This window comes from Chelmon rostratus, chromosome 18, assembly GCF_017976325.1.
Source record: "Chelmon rostratus isolate fCheRos1 chromosome 18, fCheRos1.pri, whole genome shotgun sequence".
Classification (NCBI taxonomy): Eukaryota; Metazoa; Chordata; class Actinopteri; order Chaetodontiformes; family Chaetodontidae; genus Chelmon; species Chelmon rostratus.
In genome coordinates, this window is record NC_055675.1 from 20120701 (window position 1) to 20145489 (window position 24789).

Sequence of the window (24789 nt, forward strand, 5' to 3'; positions counted from 1 at the left end):
TGCATAATACTCATAAAAAGAAAACTTTTTGTTCCTGGCAGATACACACACAATAAAAAATGCTTTTATGACAGAGGACTGAACAAGAAGTACAGGGACTGGACTCAGAGCAAAAAAGGTAAAAAACCTGGCTAATAATATTGACCTGATTTTTTTTTTCTAAAAATAGAGCCAAACCGGAACAAATTAGACCAGGAGACACAACAAATATACCCAGAGAGACAGAAAAAGACTTCATTTAAAAAGCAGATAATGGTAAACTGTCCCATTCTGTCTTCAGTTATCTTCAGAGAGCTCCTTCATAAGTTGTGTCATAAAGAAACCGTCAATTAAGCATCAAGAATAAAATAAATGCTTTCAGAAGTCAATGGATGAGTTTTGTTTTAAAGGACGTTACTGAAAAACAGAACCACTTAAACTTTCAACAAACAGCTGTTTTCATCATGTTGCTCCAACATCTTTCTGCTGAGGCACAAAATACATTTTGTTCCATCATCATCAATGTTTCTTAGAGAATGCAGGATCATGAACAGAGCTGTCGCTGAATCTGAATATTCTTCACTAACTTTCAATCTTTGCTTGTATTTTAAAACTCTGGCATCAGACACAACACTGAGAGGGAAGTCTGGCATCATTCATTTTCTTCTGAGCAACAGAAATGAAAAAAAAAAACAACCCTGAAAAATCAAACAAAACCAAACATATAAGATTTAAAACACTTTTCCCATCAGGCTCCATTAAAACTAATATTACCCAGCGTGCATCTCTGGAGAATCTTCAGACCTCCATCCTCAAAAACAACTTAGCTAACTGGCTAACTGGTTAGCACTGAGCTAGCGTCTTAGCTAGTATTGCAGGCTATTTGATTTTATCAGAGGAAACACATTCAAGCACGTTTCCATGAAGTCACTTCTGGAGAACAGAAGAATTTCTTCTGAGTTTGGAGCAATGTGTTTAAACTGAACTGGACCAACGTGTTTATTTTTAACTCCAGAGTACATTTTTTACAGTGCAGTGACAGGAGGTAAAGTGGAGACACACATGCTGTGAGTGCAGCCCGAACACCAAACACAGAAGTCAATATACCGTCATTTCAAACATTTTATTCTAACTGTTTTTAATCAATCAGATTCTGGCAGATTTCAACATCTGGCTGCCACTTTGTGAAAACCTTTAAAGTCCCACTAAAAGAAATGCCGAGAAACTTAAATGTTAAATAGAAACCGGAAAAAAAAATCTCTGCCCCAACTCGGAAATAATCAACATATACAGAGAAAGTGATATGTCAACACATTAAAGTAAAATATTTCTTCCATGGACTATCTGTGAATTAGCGCCCCCTCTGGTGACTCCCAACACCCCACCAGCAGTTTTATTCACTCGCTGATTGTAAAGTTTCTTTCCTCCACATTATTCTCTTTATTGTCTGAGCTCTGGAGCAAAAGCCTGAATGGATGAGACAAAGTTTTATCTTGTAAACAAATGGAAACATGTAGCGACATTAATCAGTATGGGCTGTGACGAAAAAGGTGGAATCCAAATGTAGACGGTCAAATACATTCTGTGTTGCATTTTTCCGGATGAGAAAAGACAGTAAAAAGTTTTCTGGCATCAGAGTTTTTTCCTTTAAGATTATTCTGAAGATTAATTTGTTTGTCTGAATGAAACCAGCTCACAGTCTTCTGGACAACCCTGGTCAATGTGAGCCGTTCGCTTCGTCAGTGATTTAAACCTTCGGTGTCTAATCGCGCAAAGCAAGTCCGTCAGTCGTCTTTTAGCGTCCTGGTTAGCCTAGCTTAGCATAAAGACTGGAAGCAGGGGGGAAAGCTAGCATGGCTCCGTCCAAATTCCAAAAAATTTGAGCCAAATGAAAACTGAATTTTTGGGCCAATTTTAACATTTCATATATATTAGAGGCTCTGGCAGTACGATGATTTAAACAGTTTAAATTTAAAGTGATTTCGGCACACAGTCTGCACTGAGGTCATTATCCTTTAATATCTGAGGCGACGCTTGGTCGCTGTGATCAGTGTGAAGGACAGTGATGTGTCAGGGACCTCATTCAACATTCCCATCTGGTTATTTGATCCACAACAGTTTCATAATATGTCAATATTTTAATATTAAGGTACATACTGTGTGCTGTGATACAAGATTTTATGCTTATATGTTTCTTTATTGATTGATTATTGATTGATCACCCAGCAGAGATCGCTGCAAGAAACGGTCAAACTTTTTTCTAATGAAGTTAATTTGCCGCATCAGGTTTTTCGTTTTTTTTCCTCATGTTGGTTGACAAACGCAACACGCTGCATATAATAAAGAGACAGACGTTAAAACTGAGTGCTTCAGACAGAGGGTGAACAGAGGTGCTGCAGCAACGCACACTATGAGAAAAATAATGTTTTTTTTTTAACATCAGAGCATGTAAAGATTTTTGAGTAGACACCAAAAATAAAAGCATGAACCTGAAAATGAAAAGGTCCACTACACTAAACTGTCACTGCAGGTGAAGCGTGCTTTATAACAGAGCACAGTCAGCCCATAAAAAGCCAGTAAGTGGACCTTGAGTTGAGATCATTTTGTCAAACTGGTGTTTGAGCAGCCACTCAGAGTCATAACGATTGTATTGTCTATGTTCTGTATGTACTGATGTTGATGAATATATTCAAAGACAATTATGGCCAGTAATGAAGCTTTTGTTTTTTGGGGTCTAATAATTAGAAATAAAGAGTCAACGTGTTCTGCAGTCAGTCCGTCAGTCAGTCCGTCAGTCAGTCCGAGTGACACAGTGTCGGACACAGGCAGCCATTGTTGCAGACTGATTTCCATCATGTTCTCTGACGACGAGCTGAACGTCTTTCTTCACAGGACGGCCTCAGTGTGTGTGAGTGTGTGTGTGTGTGTGTGTGTGTCCTGCGTCCTCAGCTCACTGCAGGCCAGATCAGTGACAGATAGAGCGGCGCTGCTGGGGAGAAAATAGGGGGCTGGAAGGAAGGAGGGATGGAGGGATCACATCGGAGGAGGACAAAGGCTTCATTCTTTGCCTGTGGTGAGGAGCTTCAGGGCTTTCTGGAGGTTCTGGATGGCCGTGCCGACGTCCTCGTACTGCAGGGCGCTGCCGGCGTACTTGCAGTACTTCTGGGCCTTGGTGTAGTCCTCCGGGGAGAGATGAACACCGCCTGGAGAATGGAGGGTGGGGTGTCGGGAGGAGAGGAAGGAAGAAAAAGAGTCAGATTTGAAGACAACAAGAGGAGACGGAGAAGTTTAGGAAGACGGAGTGGAAAAAAAGAGGAAAGACGAGATCAGCCTGATATCAGTCACCATGCAACGACTACAAACCAATCAGAGGAAGGCTGAGGATAAATCACTCATGGAGGCTGTGAGCAGCAGCACAAAGAAGTGGACCAGCACAGAAATAAATCACAAAATGATCAAATACCAGAGAAATAATCATCTTTGGCCAAATTCCTTCATTTCATTCTACATGAATCTGTCAATTATTTGTTCAATTAAGGAATCGTTTGGTCTATAAAACTTCAGAAAATAGTGAAAAACCTTTAGTCCAAAACCCAAAAACATTCACTTAACAGTGACATGAAGTGGAGAAAAAGCAGCAAATCCTCACTTTCAGAAGCGGTTAATTGACTGATATTTTTAATTGGAAAATGACTTTAACCAGTAATTGATTATCAAAATGTGATGAAATGACTCTTTTAGAAGATGTTCTTCCAGGAAAAACAAAACTAAGAACCACAAGTAATAAAATGGACAGAAAAAAAAGAAAGACAAAAGAAATGCAGGAATTGACTGAATGTAAACCTGAAGATCACAGAAATACAATATAATAATATATATACACACACACATATCTGGTCCAAAAGTTCACAATCATCTGGATTAAAAAGGACTCAGCTTCTCTCCTTGTAAGACACATCAGTAGGAAAACTTCCCGTCAGAACACTTGAAGGTCCGTTATGACCTGCGTCATGGAAAGTCATCGGCACCAGCACATAATCAGCTGTCAGGACTCAGGGGAACGCGGGTAATCTATGGTGGAGAACTACCTGCTGCAGAGCTCGGGGGTCTCCGTCATCTGAAGCGTTTAAAGAAAGACTGCTCTGTGATCTGCCTGATGATGGGAGCCGTAAGTGAGGCCTGCACATAATGTTCATGTGTGTGTGGAGTATTTAATAAAGAGTGAGCAGCGTCGTCCTTTAACCTCTGAGACAAACCACTCCCTGTGAGCTCATCAGGTCGACCACATGTCTCCCTCCCTCATCTCAAGTATGAAATAAGACTGTTCTTCTAAATCACAAGATACTCCACTTTTAATGAGCACTCGAAGCATCACGACTCAGCCTTCACACATTCATTTGCTTATTACCAGCAGAAAACAGGGGTTCAGTATCTCTCCAAAGGATATTTTCACATGTGGACCACAAGGGCCAAAGGCTGACTGTTAATTTGGCCAGGGATCGAACCACCGACCTTCTGATCCATGGACGACCGCTCGGCCTCCAGAGCCATGGCTGAGTGCATGTTATGCACAGTATAATCCCTTTTCAGGATCAATAAAGCTAATCTTAGTCAGAATTTTGGAACCATAACATTGAGTGCCGGTGTCCGACATTGTTTCAGCCTCTGTGAAAATGTGACTTCTTTCACTACAATATTTGAGACAACTGATTGCTAATTTGTTTCTTTCTGTTCTTCACCATCTTTAAAATGGAAGAATTGTGTTTACGTAATCTCTAATCTCTATTCGTGTGGCCTTCGCATCGATATTTTGGTGCATGTGTAATTGCATTTTTCAGGATTCTTGAAAAGCCACCAGAAATGTCACTGTATGTCAAAACTGGCAAAGTGAAGTTTTCTACCGTCTCACAGGTGAGTCAGACAGGTTGTGCGGGACACAGCTGGACTCAAAATCCTCACTATGCGTGTGATGCAACACGATCTCAGAATCTGGCTTTACTTATTACAGGTCTCTCTGGTAATTATGTCAAAATATTTCTTTTTACATGCAGAATCAGATAAAAGCTGCCTCACACTGCCAAAGAACATACACCATAATGTTACAATTAAAACCAGCTAATTCAATATGTTCTGTCTTCTGGTTGCTCCCCAGTGTTTCATAAAACTGCACCGTTACATCACTTCGTTTGGTGATTAATTGTTGATTCGCTCAGTGTACGTTAAGTCTTCTTTCTCTGCAAACACGTTAAACTGAAGCACAAAGCAGAACTCTCTTTTTACTCTGTGTGTTTCTGCAGCTTGTTAAACTTATAGCCGTCCACCTATCCGAGTCCCAGGAGGACGATACTTGAGCCTGGAGGAAGCACAGCATCTTATAGTGGGTGTAACACTATAGATTACACACGCCCTCCTTCACATACAGGACTCCAGCGTATGCTACAGGCATGCAGGAGTCTCTGTGAAGCCCAGAAACCCCCTTGTAAAGATCCATCCAGTAGAGAAAGTCTGTTTGGAATCGCCGAGGTCCATGTTTCTCTTCTCTTTTCATTTATTAGTTTTTCTGTTCCTCTGTTATCCCTCTCCTCTCAGGTTTCCTCTCTAAGATCTCTGACTGTATATTGGATAATATCAACATCATCTCTCTTTCAGCTTTGTTGTTCTAAGAGACTTCGAGAACTCCAAAGTGCCCCAAAAACATCTGTTTACATTCAAGTGACAAATCCCTTTTCCCTTCTTCATCCTTTTATTGCTTTCCTCCACATTTTCTCTTTGTTCTCTCTTTACATTTTACCTCTGATTTCACTTTGTTGTCACATCTACTCCGTCTTACCTCATTCCTCCCTTTTATATTTAATTCTGCTCGAACAGTGGGCGCTTTACTGGCACGTCTGTCGATGTGCATTTATTTCTAAACAGGCAGAAACGCCAACAGAGAAATCTCACTGACGGGATGATTGAAAGTGAAAAGGAAAAGCTGACAAAGAGGTGAAACGTATATGATATTTTGTGTTTTGGGTGTTTTTATATATTTTAAAAATGCGATTTGAATTATGCAATTGCTACTAATACTGCATTTTGTTCATCGTTGATTTCACAACCGCTTCCTTCCATTTATCCCCCATTTCTTTTCCGATCCTCTCTTTCTTTCTGAATTCATGCCTTTCCTCCTCTCTCTACACTCTCTACTTAACTTTCCCTCCCTCAATCTGTCCTGCCCTCCCCAGAGGACTCTCTTTAACTCGAACCATACCTCCGCTGCCCTCCAGCCCACCTCACTGTGCTCTGCAAACAGTCCATGAGGCACAGCCGGGACATGTTCTCCATATCAAACACATTCATTCATACAGCTGCGGATCTCTGCTGCGTGTTTCCAAGCCATGAAATGACTGACAGCACAAAATCAAACATGTTACTGAGAATAATATTCAACGCCTCGGCTTCACTGCGGATCAAACCAGAGCAGTTTTACAGCAGGTCCTTTATGTTTATGATCGAGTGCATCTGAGTCTGAGGACTGCATGTAACAGCTGCTCACACAGCAGACTACATTTCGAAGGTGTCTCCACAAACAGCGTCTCAGTTACTCTGGAGAAACCACAGACCACGCTGGGAGCAGTTTCCACTGGAACCACTTTCTATCCGAGAGATCGCCTCAATTTAAAACTGTTCCGCATCTGCACGGCGTCATTGAACCAGATGTAAATGAGAAAAAGCTTTGTGTATTTGGAAAAACAAAAACAAACCAATGACAATGATTTTAGTTTTTAAAAGATGTCATGAATCGAACAAACGTCACGTTTTCAAACTTGTAACGTTTCTAGTTGGAGACAATTGGATTGATAGTTTGTTTAAAGTAAGCCCTCCACCTTTACACCTTACTGTACATCACCTTTATATTCCAACCATGACGTGACGTGGCGAGTGATAAAGCATCTCACAGAAACAGGCAGTAAAAAGACGGCGCTGTGTTGCTGAGGGCGAGTTTCTTCAGGTATCAGTGACATGATGAAATCATCATGTTGGAGAAACAGATCCACGAGTTTTCAAGATCCATCCGACACCACAACGCCGCACAGCTGTTTATAATACCGCCAGCAGCCTCGTCACGTGATGACATTTCTGTGACCGCCACGTGCCGCTGCGCTCCTGATGTTAAACACACTTCTTCACACTGTCCTGTCGCGTCTGAATAAAAGCCAGCCGAACTTTACACAACAAACGCGAACGTGTGACTGAAGCATTACTGAACCAAACTGTTTCCACCCACCTGCTTTTCTGCACTGCACTTTGTCTGTACAAAACCTGAGAGGAAAGCCCAAATATCTGAAAAAAGAAAGCCAACCTCAGGGTATCGTAAAAATGCTTCACCGAGGTGAAAACTTTGTGTACCGATAAAAGCGAAATGTGACAACATGTAATGGAAAGAGACTTAGTGACTAAATAACAATAAAAATAGTAATAAACTTTATTTGTAGAGCAGCTCAAAGTGCTTTACAAGAAAGAAATCACATGCACCAAGTGAAGCACTCAGAAATGATGACATCCATGAAACATTTGAATGAAACATCACTCGTCACTGATGATGAGAAGAACGATGATGAGGAGACTGTAACCTTCCTCAGATGTTCCAGATCGTTACACAGGTGTCAGATCAGTTGTCTGTATCGGTTAGCACCCTGACTTTGGGTATTATAATTCATACTGGAAAAGAAAAAGTCAGATTGGTGCATCAGCTTTTGAAATCAGACGAGCTAAAGGAGAACGTGTCTTAAAGAACAGATGGTCACAACAGCTGTATACATCGCCTGTGCAGCTTGCTTACTTAAAAACACGAGGGAACGTCTGTCACTGAGGTTTTGGTTGAGATCAAAACTTGAAACTGAACTGTAAATTTCTCAGAGGAGTGAGACAGCGGACTACTTAAGTCTTAAGTGCAGGTAGGCATTAACATTAGGTGAGCTAGAGAATAATGACATCAGAAAACTGGTGAAATATTAATCGTGGTTGGTGGGTAGCGACCACCAGACTATCACTTGGATCACCTTTGTGAGTTATGTGTTTGTTCACTGGTTAAACTGTGGAGTCACTGGTGTACACTGGTCTGTACCAACAAAGCAGGCAGCAGCTCAAAACTCGACTTTCCTTCCACTCAACAGAATAAATGTAAAGATCCACACATCCAATGCTTTTTTCTTTGAGTTAATTTCTAGCACATGAAATAATAATGACAGCAAATTATTCTTCTACTTAAATGTTAACATGTTAGGACCCCATAAAGGACCTCTGGAGGTCCCTGGATGCCAGTTTGAGAAGCTGTGCTGACTGAAGGAACAGAGAAACAGACAATGTCTCTCTTGGCTCAGTAATGCTCATAAAACATGGTCCTCTACTCTTAAAAATGTCCTGGAGAAGAACAGGAAAAAAAAATGATTGAATAATGTTGCACCATAAGCCCCTAATCCCCTGGCTGAATTCTCTCCTCCTCCAAAAAGCTGGGAAAAGACTCGCAAATATGCTGACTGCATACTCCCAAGGATGAGAAGCGGCGGAGAGGAGGAGGAGGAGGGAAAATAGCGGAAAAATTAAGGGAGAAAGTCAGCAAAGAGATGGGGGACGGCCAGAAACCACAGCGCTCCACGAGGAGACAGATCTGGAGAGGGACGGCGTTAAAAAGGTGCGAATGATAAAACGTGACCTGAACAGTCACTTTCTGAAGACCAAATCATCATTTCAGACAAAAAAAATTACATTTGAGAAGCTGCAACCAGTGAGTGTTTGCTATTATGTTTTGAAAAATGACAAAATTATGATTGATTGTCAAAAGACGACTAATAATCTATGAACATATAATTACAAGTAAAGTGTGAGATCTTAATGTTCTCTAAGGATCAGTAGGAGCAGCTCAGACTCTCTAAACTGGCAGCTCAAATTTTAACTTCAGTCATGATCATCTTTTAATTGTTTCTGAAGCCTATACAGAAGAAAAATAATGGATTTAAACAATTCAACAGTAGAACGTTTATGGAACGTTTACATTTTAATTTCATTCTGTCACCAAGAAATACTGTCAGACATCTTCCATCTATTCTCTAAATGCTCTTGTTGGATCTTTTGTGTGTTTTATATTTTGTGACTGTTGTTTTTACTAAATTGGAGGCTACTTTGTTGCTAATGCAGCATTCTGCATTCACATGCAGATATCTGCTTACCGAGATTAGCCGTTATCTTCCATTCATGCATCTCGGGTTTCTTATCGGACTGTAAACAATGAGTGGTGCATGAAAGAGGAGGTCTTGGCCTGGATATCTGTTATCCAGATAGCTCCTGGCTACACCGGGAGCCACAAAACAGAGGCTAAATCGTCATCAGACGGTTTGTTTGCGGTATCTTGTCTTTTTCTGATTTGTACTGATGATCCATGAGTTTAATGTGTTTTATCGAAAGACTCCTCTCTTCTACTTCAGCTGGACGTGTGTTTATCTCCCTACAGCTCGTGCTAAGAAAACTGATATGAATATGTAATAAATGTATCCGTACAGAAGACTAATTTTTTACACTGTGGTCAGTTGAACAAGTCCAAGTCCAATAAATGCTTCAGAACTTTATACACAAATTCATCTGAGGGATCTATTGATCAGCAACAGTTGTAATTTAGGCAACCACCCACTTTGATTAAGGACTCGTATCTTCTGTTGCTACGCATTACATCACACATGGACGACAAAAGAAGTCAGGAGAGGCCAGCTGAAAGAGGACTGCTGACTGTTCGGATTAAAACGTTTCATACCTCGGCTCATGAATAGAAAATGCAGAACAGATAGCCAGAGCTGCCGAGCAGAAAACACATGCTTACTAGGTCATTTTCCTCCTCTTGTCAGGCTGTTTGACATGTTTTAATGGAGTGCTGTAAGCAATATTTTCCCCTTATCTGCATGGCCTAAGGCTTAATCTGTTTCTCAGACAGGCTTTAATTGCAATAGCAATTGACCAAAAGTGTAATTGCCTGAGACGCACACTTTGTCAGGCGAGCCTGGACTCTGTGAAGAGAAAAGGTGCAGAGTTGAAAAGAGAAAACTACTTTCCCTTCAATGACTTGGTAGTTAAGTCTGAACCAAATCTTGAAAAGAGGTTGAATTATTAATTTCACCTCTTTATCCAGTGAAGGGTTCTGCTGATCATGCATCCAAATCTTTATAGGAAAAATAAAGCCCAACAAAAAGCTGTGTCCACATGTACCTCAAATCCTGCTGCATCGGCAATATTCAGCTCGAGACCTGCAATGTGATTTTACGATCAATTATCCGTGACAGAGCAACATGCTTCATCTTTGTTGAAAACTTTGTAATTTACTTTAAAACAGTAACACACACATACACACAGGAGCAGTTTTGATATGCAGGAGACGAGGATCAAACTTAATGGACGACCTGCACGATCACCCAGTCCAGTCCATGAGCCCAGTCGTGGTTTTCAAGAGTTGAGAGTGTTCAAATGCAGTTCAATAACATGGCGTTTGTCAGCTTTAACCTTTCTTAAATGTCACTAAAAAAAAAACACTCCTGTTTTCTTTAATTTGCTTTAAAAGCTTCAGGGATTGAGAGAAACCCTGTTAAAATGTCGGGCTGTTGGTCGTGTGGCCTGTCAGACTTTCCTGCAGGAGGCCGACTTCGTTTTGGGGACAATTTGATAACGTGCGCCCCTGAAGACCACGCTGTTAGTGGTAACATAATGACACGTGTCAACTTGTCACGACAGGCCACTGTCCTTTGTGTTGGCATTGACACACGTCACCTCTTCATAACTGCACATTTGCTCCACGAATCGGCAAATGCACCTCGACTACTTCTGTCTTATGACTTATACAGGTAATGACGGAGTGGTAAGTGCTCGTCTGTCTACTTTTCCCACCCAGACTAACTTTGCTGATCTAGGGGTCGAACCTGCAACTTTCCAGTCACTGTCAGTCACTAGTCTTCTCTCAATAACCTGATCGTTGTTGAAGGGAACGACTTAGCAAAGAGTGAATTATGGAAAAAGGATGGAGCTTCATGATCAGACTATAAGCTCTCCACCGCTCGCTCTCATTCTCACTCTGACTGCGGCTAACCACCAGCAGCTAATGATAGTCTAGACAGCGGCAAAGTGGCGGTGGTGTGGTTGAAATGATAGCTTAGATGGCAGACAGATGACTGGTGTAGGGACCAATCAACCGGTGACCATCACCGTCACCGCCATCTCCAGCGGTGTCACTTTTTCAGCGGTTCACGCTGGCTATTTTACATCTTCTGCAACTCAGGAGAGAGAGGAGTGCTGTTTTTATGAGGACCACTGCTGTGCTGAGCAGCTCGGTAATGGTAGCCATGTTCCATCCTTTCCAAACTTTTTCTCAGGCTCACTTTGGTAAGACCATCTGCCATCATCTCTTCTACAGAGAATATAAAAGTGGCTTGTTAGATCACTGTTTTTAACATAATACAAAGGAATGTGATACATTTTACTGTGATAAAAATCCCTGCTCACCACCACATACACTTTGTCATGTCTCCATGGTTCCGATAGCCGGTTCTGTTTTGGATCTGGTTCCAGGTTGGGAAAATACGTTGCTTTACTGAGCTCTGAGGCTAAGAAATCACATCTTTTGTATTTATTAGCAATGTGCAAAACATTCAGGTAAACAGGCCTTTAAATTCAGGCATTGAAAGACAGTTTCTTTAACTCTTGTACTGATGGCGTAACATCATTTTGTACAAATATCGTACATGTAAATTGTGCTGTATCAACACACCATGTGTAAGTAATGTACGTTTTTTTAACATCACCAAGTCACTGGCTTCTTATTTTAAGTTAAGTTAAAAAAAATGTTTTTTAATATTTCAAAACTTGTGATTTTTTTATGTTTCAAAGTTGTACATACGTGACAAATGTTGCCAGTGGTGGACTCTATCAAGTGTAACTAACCAAAGATCGTGAGAGAAGAGAAGCACCGCTCTGTAACGTCACTTACGTTGTAATTCTGTAGTTCAACAAGACAAAAAGAGTCCCTTACTCTCCTATCTGCCCTCTCTCATCTTCATTTAACTCTTTCTCTGTCCTCTTCACTTCACTTTATTCTCTTTCTACCTTTGAAAACATCAGACTAAAGCTACCAGGTGACCTGAAAACACTATCATAACATCAAAGTGGACTTCAAAGACCACTCAGACGTGCCTTTTCTACCAACTACTCTAAATACTGGAGGAATGCAAAATACAGAAACTGAACATGAAAAGTGTTGAAGAGAAGTTTACTCCATAGAAACAGGCAGACCTGTGACAGTGGAGTACCTCAGCGGAGAGTCAAACCCATTCAGCTTCTCAGATTCTCAAGTTTTGTCGGGATGAACAACGAGACGAAAGCGCATGTCGAGTGTGTGACACCGTCTCATAATCCTGTTAGCGATGAAGAAATGTTCAAATGCAGGTTCTGCATTTCAGGTTTCGTACTTAAAAACATTTCTGAGGCAGTTAAAAGCCTACAGGTAAACCTGCCACTTCAAGCGTTCCAGCCCAAACACCCAAATCCTACATTCTCCCAGGACAGTAAATGTCTCACTTTGAATCTGTCTTAACGACAGAGTAGATTTTAGTACCAAATATATACTTCCTACATTCTTTCAAGACAGTAAATGTGTCATTAGGAGTGGACCTGAAGTCTCAGTGCTTCCATTAAGAGTAACTTTATCTCTGGTTTACAGTGATGAAGAACACGAGGCTCCGTACAGAGTTTCACTTACAAGACAGGAAATGATGTTTTAATGTTTTCTGATACGTCTCCTCGTGAGCTTATTTATCATTTCCTTCCTCTCATTACAACTCAAGCCGTCCTCTCAGAAAGATGAATCTCTGTATTCTGTTGCACTTTTCTTATTCTCACTTTAAATGTTCTTCTGCAGAGTGACTGCAGAGGTTGTTTCTGATGGAGACATCATCTATTCATCTATTCGTGTATTCATTCACACTGTTGACACCAGTGACCGTAGGAAATAAATGGAGATGCTGCTGATCAGATTATTATTGGGAGTGTTTTTTTTTACCTCTCAGCATCTTAAAATTAGCTGTTCCACAGCGTTTCAGCTGCTTTTGTGTATAAGTGATGATGACAAGAAGAAACAAGACATGCCCATAATCTCTCTCTCTCTACTGCTGCCTTTATGTTAATCTGCCAGCACTCAGTTCAGACTTGTGCTAAAAGTGATACAGGACATGTGACATGTTGACCTGCCATCAGATTAACATAAATGGGTGCACACACATGCATTTATGGATATCTTTCTCAGATTATATGTTCATCCTGCAGTTATAAGCATCACCTACCTTTGCACAAATAAACAAAAAGGCATCCTTGCCTACATTCATACACAGTGAACACAGATGGAGCGTGACAGACATGCACAGCGAGAGCTAGTGTGCGGAAAGTGTTTCATCTTTAAACAAACACATATGGCTAAAAACAGGGCGATAAAACAAAAGTAGGCCAAAATCAAAATAACGACTAAAAGGAAAGAGGTAAAGGTTTAATGAAGGGAAAGTAAAGACATGAAAGCTGGAATGAAAAGCAGCTACAGTTTAAAATCAGTCTCACGAGTTTACGCCAACAATGCACAGCTCCACATTTTTTTGTTTTTACTATAGTAACAGACTGATCCCATATGGACCACAGAATTGCGTGAAATGTACTTTGGCCCTAAACTACGACATTTTTTGCCAAGCAGCAGTATTTTAATATCTGATCTATACCAGGCTGGAAACACCGCAGAGTTCAGAGGACTGAGCACATTAACTCTTCCCTTCTTCCAGCAGATGACTGAGCTGAAGCTGTCGGATCAGTTTGGGAGAATTAAACAGAAAGACGGCTGACAAAGATTGCTGTAAATGTGGTGTGTGAGGTGTGTCTGTGGTGCCCAGGTGAAAATATATCTATCATATTTAGTGTGTGTCTGTGTTCTTACCCTGCTGCTGGGCGCTGAGCAGTGTGGGGTCAACAGTGGGCACTGATCGGGGAAGAGGCACTGGTTTAACTGCTTCTGCCGGTCAACAAAAACACTTCAAATTATGATGAATACTAAAAGAAATACTGAATAATTAATTCTAAAAACTGCAGAATGAGAATTAAACTATCATCATTTTATTGGTATTAATCTGAGGGTCACAACGGTAGAGTCAAAGTGCGCCCAAAGTAAATATTTTGTAATCAAGATTTCTTTTCTAAGCAAACGCAGCGCACATTTGAACACCATGTTCTGAGTAAATCTCATGTCGTCTTTTAATCTGGAGGACTTTCGTTACATGGCAACACCTATTACTGATTTTCGTTTATGTACGAATCGCATATAAGTTTTTTCTTGTTTGTTTCTGTCATTTTTCGGAAGTCAGTGAAGCAGGAGACACTCTGATTTTCCACTGATTAAAAGCAACCAAGTACCTGTTAACACATTGATCATAAATGGGCTGCAGATGTGTTTTCTGGCTGCACACACACAAATGCATGCACACACACACAACCTCGCAAACTGCACATTGCATCACCATAGCAACAGGTGCTCATTTCTAACAAGAATTAAAAAAAACCCTAAAGTTAAAAAAAACTATCCTCTGTAAATTTGGTTCAGAATCACTTTCTGTAGATATTTTGGGTTCCCTTTCAGATGAGCAGGATCACAACCAAAATGTTTAAGAACTATAACTGTTCATTTTCAAACTTATGCATTGAAGGACATGTGAATGACAGCGAAAAGAGAAATGGAAACAGAATGCCTCAAAAGAAACTAAAATAAAATGGTTTAACGTCAGTGTTTGAGTTGTTTGTGCTTCACCCACATTTGTATTAAATCAGATTTATTCTTCAAAGTGGAAATCGATCACCAACCGAAACCCTGACGTCAAAGGGTGTGAGAATACAAGCAGGAGCTAAACAGAGTTTGAATTGAAATCAACCACATGCGTGGACACAAATCCCGTCTCTCTTTCCCACACACCAACAGTCCTTCGCTATCAGCAACACTCACAGGAAGTGAACACACAGCTTCTGTCGGCGACGCTCGTTGGTGACTGGACGAACACCAACGTCAACTTCTGTCTTTTTATTTAGTCACTTCTTCCTAATAGCAGCAACGTGCGATTAAATGCCAGCTAATGCACACCCAACAATGCTTTGTGTGTGTGTGTGTGAAGCACATACACACTGTGTCTGGTGCTCTGTCCCTCGACATGGGAAACAAAGACTTCACTCCTGGACACACACTTGTGAGGAGGTAACAGTGCGTTGACAAAGTGAGGTTACAGTACATAAGGCTTTGTGTTTGGACTCACACACTTCACTCAATATCTTTGTGTCAATAGTTAAAATTAATGCTGAACTTTAAACAAACTCCACTGTTGAAGTAGAAGATGATCATTTTGGAGTGTTTCCCTCATCTTTATATCCTCATGAGGACGTCTGCAAACATTTGCACAAGTGCAACAGCACACACACACACACACACACACTTGTTGAAGACTGTGTGAGAGGGAGTCTCCCAGGGAGGTGTGTGTTATTGAATGCAATACCAGGATACTGCAAGGCTGTCACGTACTCGGTGTTATCAGGGGAAATTAGCAAGAAGGAGAGATTCCAGTGCAGATGATAAAAGGGGCTGCTTAGTAAAAAATGAAAGATCATGTGCAGCAGGAATAATCAGAGAGTAATGGGACACTGTAAACACCAAACATTATTATCAGTATATTGTGTCAGTAGGCGTGATAACACAATATTGTGTTTAATAGTTATCTCCCCTTTTCCAGGGAGTTTCGGTTAAAGTCCAGTAAACAGCTGGACTTGGACCAGCTTGGCTCCCTTTACTGAAGCATTGCTGAAGACCATCCAGTTGGGTCATGAACAGCTGGTTTATTTAATTTGAATAAGAGGAGTTTAGTGTCAGTTACAGCGATAACTAACTAAGTCTCAGTTTGTTTAGTTGTAATCTCTGCTGTATAAAAACCTCGTCACCGCCCAGTCCTCCCTGTCCTACTGTTATTATATTCGTGTCTGAGCTAACTGAGACGCTCACATAGACACACGTTGTAATGTTTAACCTGTGGTGACGCAGGGCTTAGGGGAAATGGGCTTCATTAAAGGCAACTACTGACAGAAATACTGAAGAAACAATGATATTAGACTGCTCCTTTGTTCTTGTTAAAGCTTCTTCCTTATCTAAATACATGGCGTGAACTACATGACATACTGTTGGCTGGATTTTTAGTTATTTGTGGGATTACTAATGTCATTGACGTTTTGAATTTTGAGTTTTTTTAGTTTCACTTCAGCTCTTTATTTAGACTGCAGTGAAAAGCTGATTAGAATAATGTTTAAGATGAACTATATTTGCTTGGAAACCACCAGGGGAACTTGCTAATTTCTTTAAAAGTAAGATTTGAAAATAATTTAATCAGTTATTCATTTCAACTTTTGCTTTTCAAGTGTTCAATACTTTTTCACAATATAGTGATACTTGAACGATTCAAATAATAACTAAAAATCTACAGCCATGCTAGCAGCTAACGTCAGCATGCTAACATGTGTAGCAGGTATATTGATTCACCATCTTAGTATTAGTATATTAGCATGGTAACATGCTAAGTCTCAGCCGATGATGAATAGTTTTGCAGGTATTTGATTATAAACCAATGTCTTGGATAGACTAAAATTTTGACCTGATGGTGGCGCTAGATGAAAAGGAGGATCAGCAAAGTTATTACAAGTCATCCTCTGGGGAACATAAATAAATCCAGGCAATAGTTGTCAAGATACTTGACATCACACCAAACCAGTGGAGCAACATCGACTGCCACCCTACGAGTCCTGCAGCTAGCGTGGCTAAAAGCATCATGGATGCAGACAGACTCTCTCTGCATCATACCTGTGGGTGGAGGCAGCTCAGCTGGAGTGTTGGCCGGTGCGTGGGCCCCGGGTGGGATGTGGATGTTGTTGAAGTTGGTGGTGGGGGGGCCCGTTGGCCCCGGTCCTGGACCGGGAGTGAAGCCGATCCCCGGAGCGGGACCCGGACCCAAACTCTGGTCCTCGTTCTTGTAGGACTCGGAAGGCTGCTCACCTCTGAAGGAACCCCCGTGGGAAAAACCCTGACCTTCAGCTCCATACTCATCTGCCAGACAGACACAATGAGAGAGGAAAAAAGATGGTGTTGAGAGGGTTGCACCTTCCGTTCTTTTCTGTGACAGTGACTAAGTGAAAACCTGTATCTAATGATATCATGTCCACCATGTTGGACTTTAATATTAACCAGGTTCTTCAGGTCAAGTCTATGCAACTCACATTTCTCCGATAAACCACACAATTTTGATGTTTTCCCCCAAGCATTCATTGCTGATTCCAGATGTATTCATCTAATTGCTTACCCCTCGATTACACAGAGGTGTCAGTGCTTGAAAAGAAATTGGGTGCTCATCTGTTGAAAATAAATTCAGATGCTACAGAAGCATTCAACAAATTTAAACCCTTTGGCCTCACTTGGTTTCAATCACACACCAAAAATGTTTCATCATCAAAAGCAGCATTCAAAAATGGATTTAGTTGAAATGATCACAATTTATGAGAAAGAGAATAAACTGTGCTTCCGGAAAGTGTGTAAATCACTTTTATAGATATCCAAGTAGAAACTGGTTTTAGATGCACAACAGGAGATGAAGCAGAGCTTTCTGCTGCATTCTCACTGTGTATAGTTGGACTGCTGACGGCCAGATTAGTCGTACATGACTTTAAATGCTTTTATTATTATGCTACTGCATTCGTTGGCGACATTCCTGAAGTAGAACAAGTTTGTTAATTGTTGAACACATTGTTGAAACTTTGTGTTTGTTGTTCTAGACGTCATTTACTACCATTCATGAAAAAACCCCGTAACACTCTAGCCATGCCTATAACTTTCATAGTATACTTACCAGTGCTACATTATTTTTGTACACTGCTTTAACATGAATGGGACAAAACACTTTTTAGTATATGGTGGTCAAGAGAGCTCAGTGCATTGTAGCTTAAGAATTCATTATGATTTATTCTAATTATATACAAGCCTGATTCCAAAAAAGGGGTGACGCTGTGTAAAACATAATCAGAATGTGGTAAATTGCGAATCCGTTTTGATATACAGCAGGCATGTCAAACTCATTCCATAAAGGGCCGTGTGGCTGCAGGTTTTTGTTCCAACCAAGGAGGAGCACACCAGGCCAACCAATCAACATCAAGGGTTCACTTAGTTATCAGCTGAAGACTGAGATCAGCTGATTAATTGATTCCAGCCTGGTGTTATGGAATGAGTTTGACATGCCTGATATACCGTATACTCAACTAAGAACAGCACAAAGACATTATATTTAATGTTTGACATCATCAGTTTCATTGATTTATGTAAATATCTGCTTATTCTGAATCTGATGTAGCAACACGTTTCAAACAAGTTGGGACAGGAGCAACTGAAGACTGGGAAAGATGTGGAACGCTCCAAAAACACCTGTTTGGAACATTCCACAGGTAAACAGGTTGATTGGTAACAGGTGATAGTATCATGATTGGGTATGAAAGGAGCATCCTGGAAAGGCTCAGTGGTTCACAAGCGAGGATGGAGCGAGGTTCACCACTTTGTCAACACATGATTGGATAAAGGAGATTAATACCTGGACTCAGGAACACTTCAGAAAACCATTAGGTAAACACAGTGCGCTTGCAAACAACATCAGTCTCTTTTTATTTGTGTTTTAACAGAGTCACAATTTCTGACGACCATGCTAGCATTACATAAGGGCTAACACTAACCAGTATCTCCAATAATATCAGAAACACAAGTAAGTAACACAAGTAACCATTATTGGCTAATTTTGAAGCATCACTGTTAAGTAGTCCACATGTTCATTATTCATTTATTATTATTGTTCCGTTTCTGTTGTGTCAAATCGGTGAAAGTGTATTGAGATGGGCTGAGACCTATGAAAGTATAAACAGCGACATCTCTATACAGCTATACACCTATGTTAGACTTCAATTTTAGCTGGGAATCACAGCTATCTTTAAGATTAAGAGTTAACTTGTGTAATGAATGGAAGCTGTCAGAGTTATGTCAGACATGGCCAACAGAAAGAAAGAAAGATGAAACAATCCCAGACAAATCAGCAGTGGATAGAAGGGTTCTTGTGAGAAGACTAAAGAAAGGAAGAAGAAAAGAACAGAAAGAAATGGCCCGTGGTGTTTTCATCTCGAACATGAGCCTCACGCTGAAAACTCTGCCTCTCTCAGCAACCACACCTAACACAAAGAAAACATTTCTTGACAGCCAAAGATATTTTGACAGATTAAACACGCTTGGCTGGATTTGCAGACACAGGCTGTATCTGACACCATGTTAATCTCCAGACCCTGTCATTACTGCGTTACAGGCAGGAAGGCAGGCGGGCACTGAGAGGAGATCTGACACTTCACAAATGCTGGCTGGAGTATTTCGTCTTTCATGAAATTATTTTACTTTGTTTATCCAGAGAAAGTTACGTGAGTGTTCACACTCACTTCTCTGCAGTCACATCTGGGCACACACACCATGAGTACATCCTTTTACTGCTGAAATGTTGAAAGTAAGACAATAAGATTACGGTACATTAGCAAACTAGACATTGGAGTTTTGTTAAATCAAAGAAAGCGACAGTTTATATTCCATTAAAATGAATGAAATTGGTTTGGATGAGACAGATAATGAAGCCTACAGCTGGATGTGCACTGTATGAATACAAGGTGCAAAATATTTGTTTATCATGGCTGTGAGCTCAACAAGCTGAATAAACAACATAATAACAAACAGAGACCATCTCTCTGCAGTGCTGAATCACTAGATCAAGAGGAGGGTGAGCAGAGAGCCACACAACCAAATTTATCATCACGTTACCGATGATAAGTGATGGACAACAATAAAACACAAGCTGTAATGAACCATTTTATCTCAGTTCCTTTTAGTTAGTTTTCATTTCATTGCAAAAGCTATAAATCTTTTGAAGTTACACTTCTCTTGGTTTTAATACACTCTCAACTAACCTGAAGGAGAAACAACTCTATATTCTTCAGCCAATAAAATGTTCATTTTCACTCTGAGCAGCAGCACAAATGTGAAATGCAAAAAAAATCAGGAAGCATTTTTATTGTATTTTTCCTTTTTTTTCCACAGATAGTTATGAAAAAAGTGTTCTTTCACCACAGAGTCTCAGCTAGTCTTATCAGTTCATATTAGTTTTGAAAAAAACAGCTTATTATCATTTTAAGATGTAACTGGCGATAATAACCATGTTTTGCAAATGGCAATGGACCCTGAAAAGCAAATTTTCCCAAACTACTAAGTTCCAGCAGGAAGAGTGTGCCATGAGAGAAATACAGCCTGAAAGTTTAGCTAATCTCTACCAGCTCTCTGCCAACACAAGCTGGGACCAATAACAGACGAGCAAATGGTTGGGCAACGTTAAACTTTGGACAGAAACAAGGGTACACACGCATACTTCTACATATGCACATGCACACATATACACACAAACATATAGTAAACAAGAATAAATGCATTAACAAAGACATGGATGCAGACATGTGCAGGCATGCACATTAAGAGATAATTAACACCAGATGCAGAGACGAGTGGTGAACAGATGATTTTTGTGTGATGTGTACGTGTGTGAATCGGTCTGTCTGTATCAGTACATGTGCCATCATTTCGATTGTAGAACGAGTTTGAAAATGTTGCACAAGTTGCCTCTTGTCCCTTTTTGCCGTCTTCTGTCACACTTTATACATGCACGCATGCATGCACGCACACACACACTAATGACTACCTGCCATCTGAGGCTCACCACCACCTGGTTTGCAGTGGAATATACAGAGCAGAGCATCTGCAGACATTACTCTAAAGTCTAATTTAGACAGGCCAGTCCAGTAAGATCAGCACCAGAAGCAAACTTGTCAGTGCTGGTTGAAGATTCTGGTTGGCTCTCTGACTCTGCCATTAGAAACCATCATCTGGATGCTTTTATTCCATTGAAAAAATCTTATTTGGTTGACACCCAAAGTGGCTTGTGAATAAAAAAAAAAAAAATTGTGGCCACTTTGGAGTAAAAAAGCCTGCTTCCTGCCACCCTGAAGAAGACACCCTTGTTTACAGTGGCCGGGAGGATGATTCACAGTACAACTGTTCTGCTGCTGCACACTGAGCCGCTCCACTGTGACAATTAGTGGCTGAGTGTCTTGCCAAAGGGCACTTTTGACAATAGTTTCTGAGCAGAGTTTCTCTGCATAGTTCTGCTCTTTCAGTCAGTCAGACAATTTCCCCCAGTCAGGAGCTATCCAGCTGCTCTTTAAGAGCTCTTTGCTCTTAACATTATGTTAACTGGCAAACGTCAACAGCGTCCCCAGGACCTCTTGGTCATTTTTCATGGGTCTGGTTTAGCCCGCATTGCCTGTGCAGTGCCGTGCTGATCAGTGAACACATGTACTTCCGCTGCGGGATAACTGCTGTTGTGCTGTTGGCTCAACAAGTGTGTCTGTGCTGATGACCAGAGGGAAAGCCTGTCTGTTCATCTCCCAGTTTACTTTCTAACCGCATCTCTGAGATTCTGAGTTTGGAGTCACACCTCTGTTCATGTTTGTTCTTTTGTACAGGTCGAGGTGTGAAACCCCAATGTCCAGAGTCCACTGGTGAACCAACTGGAGACTTTTACTGTGAAGCGGCAGCAGGAAATGCAACAAATATGTCGTGAATGGCCACAATTCTTCACGGCTCTGCCGATCAGACATTTAATATTGCACTTTCCATTCAATAGTCAATAGTATCTCATTGTAAGGATGGATAATGCTTTACATAATGCGCTTCATCTTGCTCTCTATCTCGTGGAAGCTATGCTCTTCATGCAGAAGATGTTAGTCAGACACTGACAATCCCTTCATGCACTTTATCATCCAGCCACGATTCATTAGCCGGTTATTCAGAATTTATCAAAAAGCATTACAGTGACTTGGGGATCTTGTGGTGAAAGACACTTGCTTGCAGTCAAACTCGACTGCCTATCAGTCTCTCTATATATTCCCATATTGTCTCGGCCTCTCGCTGGATCTGACTGTAATGTTGAACAACGCTTTCAATACGTTTTCCTCTGACAACTGGGTCACAGCACACATCCTTTATATTTTTACAACTCAGGATTGGAAGTTGTTTTCTCTCTCTGGCCCCAAACCTCCACCCTCCACCCTTTCCCTGCCTCCATCCATTCCTTTCCTCTTGCTAAACACGTCCCCCTCCCAGCCAATGGAAAGTCAGACTACAGCTGCTGTGAAACAATGGTCTTTCTGTAAGTACCGCTGGTATATTTCTGTGTTGGTGAGTGTCTGTGGTTGTGTGAGACACTCTGTGTGTGTGTGTGTGTGTGTGTGTGTGTGTGTGTGTGTGTGTGTGTGTCGCCCACAGTCACACTTCTCTCCAGAGGTTAATTAACCGAGTTAAACTGGTTCATATCACTGCTGTGTCCAGAGCCAGCAGAAACCAGCTGACAGAAGTCTGTCCAACAGAACAGCGTGGTGCCGACTAAATTAAAATGTAAAGGTGCACTTTTGACCTGTGGAGAGCCAGAAGATCGTCAGAGTCTTTCTGTGTGTTAAACACAGAAGCAGAGAGTGGGACGATGGCCATGTTTATTTTTGATGCAGCTCATACAAGCATCAAAAGTAAAGGCAGAGAAAAAAAATCATAACTGATGGTGCTTGACACTGTATTTGCTTTGATTAATTGGAAACAGCCTTTAAGTCAGTTGGATACCGTAATAATGTGTTATTTGTGTGATGGCTTGATTTACCAAGAAAAGCATTTACATTTATTATTTCGGTAAAATTAGAAAGCCCCAATACATGATTAGTGAAATGAAACAACAATGAGATTGGGTTAGCTAACCATCACTTTCATTATCAATTCATCTACCGATTATCAATGCCTGTTATTAATCTTCTGGTGCATCCAAAACTTTGTGACCACAGAACTGCATCCATAACACTTGCGACATCTGTGCCAACACTAGAAAAGCACACTTGACACCTGTTTCCTGTACTATATGTGACTTCTAGTTGCTGTTTAGCTTAATATAACAAACGAAGGAGCTCTTCTTCTCGCTGTTGTGAGGTCACCACCATTGTTTTCCTCGTGCACATACAGTGTGGAACACGGCTGCATACGCAAATCTGTGATTGTAGCACTTTAGCAGCAACACTACAGCTGTCTCTGTCCACGTCCATACTGAGTTATGAACAAACCAGAACAACATACAGTTAAATAATGCAAAAAAAGTCAAGAAATCTCTATGGATATTGGGCATCTAAGAGAAAAACAGGCTTCAGTAACTCAGTCTGACAGGATGTATGTGGGACATTCACAAAGCTAAGTTTTAATGTCCCTGTGGTGTTGTGCTCTTAGACACATACCATGTAATCACAATGCAAGACAAAGTTATGATACGTTCATTGTAAAATTTTTAACAGCTGCCAGTTTAGAACCACAGTGAACCTCTGGACCTCGCAGTGGCCTAGAAAGCCAAGCGTTTGACCACAAGTATGACCTCCACCTACCACAATCATGTTGTGTCTACAGGATTAACACCAACAACTATCAATCTATCAGTATCGTATTCGAAAGGAATGCTTTCTGACAGAGGGGCAGATGTGCTCTCTGACATACGTACACACACAAAACAAACATCTGGGCTGTTGATGTGTCTGTAAGACAAACACACACACACACACACACACACACACACACACACACACACACACACACACACACACACACACACTGGGTGGATGATATCAGCTGTGTGCTGGCGGCTCCGTCCATCAGTGGGAATAAGTTATTCTGATGTCATCATCAGCGAGCCGGTGCACACGGGGAGAAGGAGCGAGCGGTGTATGTAAGCGCGAGTGAAAGCGCGTGAGAGACATGAGAGGAAAACAATAAAAGAACGTCGGGGGAAAGAAGCCGTACACACATACATGTAGTTACCGTGTGTTTATTGTACATGCATGTGTAGCTGAGGTGATGTCATGGGTGAGCAGGCGATGTTTGGCTCAAACACACCCACATGTATGTGGAGTGGGTGGGCGTGGGCGAGCAGATGGCCTTTATTTTAGCGAGGAATTCATCAACATCAGCTCACTGACATGAGTTTCCCAGCGGGGAAGGGGAACGTGTGCGAGCCCATAGGTGTTCATGTCTCGCGCTTTCCCGAAGGGGCATTTGACGCAATTTCTAACCTTCAAATGCAATCTTAAAATGAATCCAGATGCTGTAGAGTCCCATGCCGACCAGAATAAATCGTAGCTGAAGCCACTAGAGTCATGGAATTATCAGAATAATCGCACAAGTTTGCTGTCTTTCAAAGCCACAATATTGGCCCTCAGCTTACATTTCACTTGTTTCGGAGGATAAAACTCATCTGATTCCTGACTCCTCCTCAGGGACTGGAACCCGTGTGAAGAGGGAAATCTTTTAAAAAAAAACATCTTTTCCATTCATCAGAACTGTAATCAAGGGAGCATTCCTGATATCTACATTCAGTATATTATCAGGATTCATGTCATTTAACACTTATTTAAACATGAAGACAGACTAAAACAATGAGGAAACACATCCTTCTCCAGCATACAAACTAAAGTCTTGTTTTTCTTTCTTTAGGAATTTTTTGCTTTACATTAGATCTGCATATTGCTTGAAAGGATTTT

The 24789-nt window shown here is 41.0% G+C and overlaps 1 protein-coding gene across 3 annotated transcripts in view; it reads right to left on the minus strand.

Moving 5' to 3' along the window:
- Window positions 1-739: 739 nt before the first annotated feature.
- The window catches only part of vta1 (vesicle (multivesicular body) trafficking 1), a 60157-nt gene continuing 36107 nt past the window's right edge, over window positions 740-24789 (minus strand). The window contains exons 6-8 of one of the 3 annotated variants that reach the window (XM_041958571.1): window positions 16913-17155; window positions 13967-14038; window positions 740-3182 (exon numbers count right to left, since the gene is read on the minus strand). In XM_041958571.1, the coding sequence (XP_041814505.1) occupies window positions 3037-3182; window positions 13967-14038; window positions 16913-17155 (461 nt within the window). In that variant the 3' untranslated portion in view covers window positions 740-3036. Of the gene's footprint in view, window positions 3183-13966; window positions 14042-16912; window positions 17156-24789 lie in introns of all 3 variants that reach the window. The other 2 variants (XM_041958570.1, XM_041958572.1) reach the window with 2 other exon arrangements.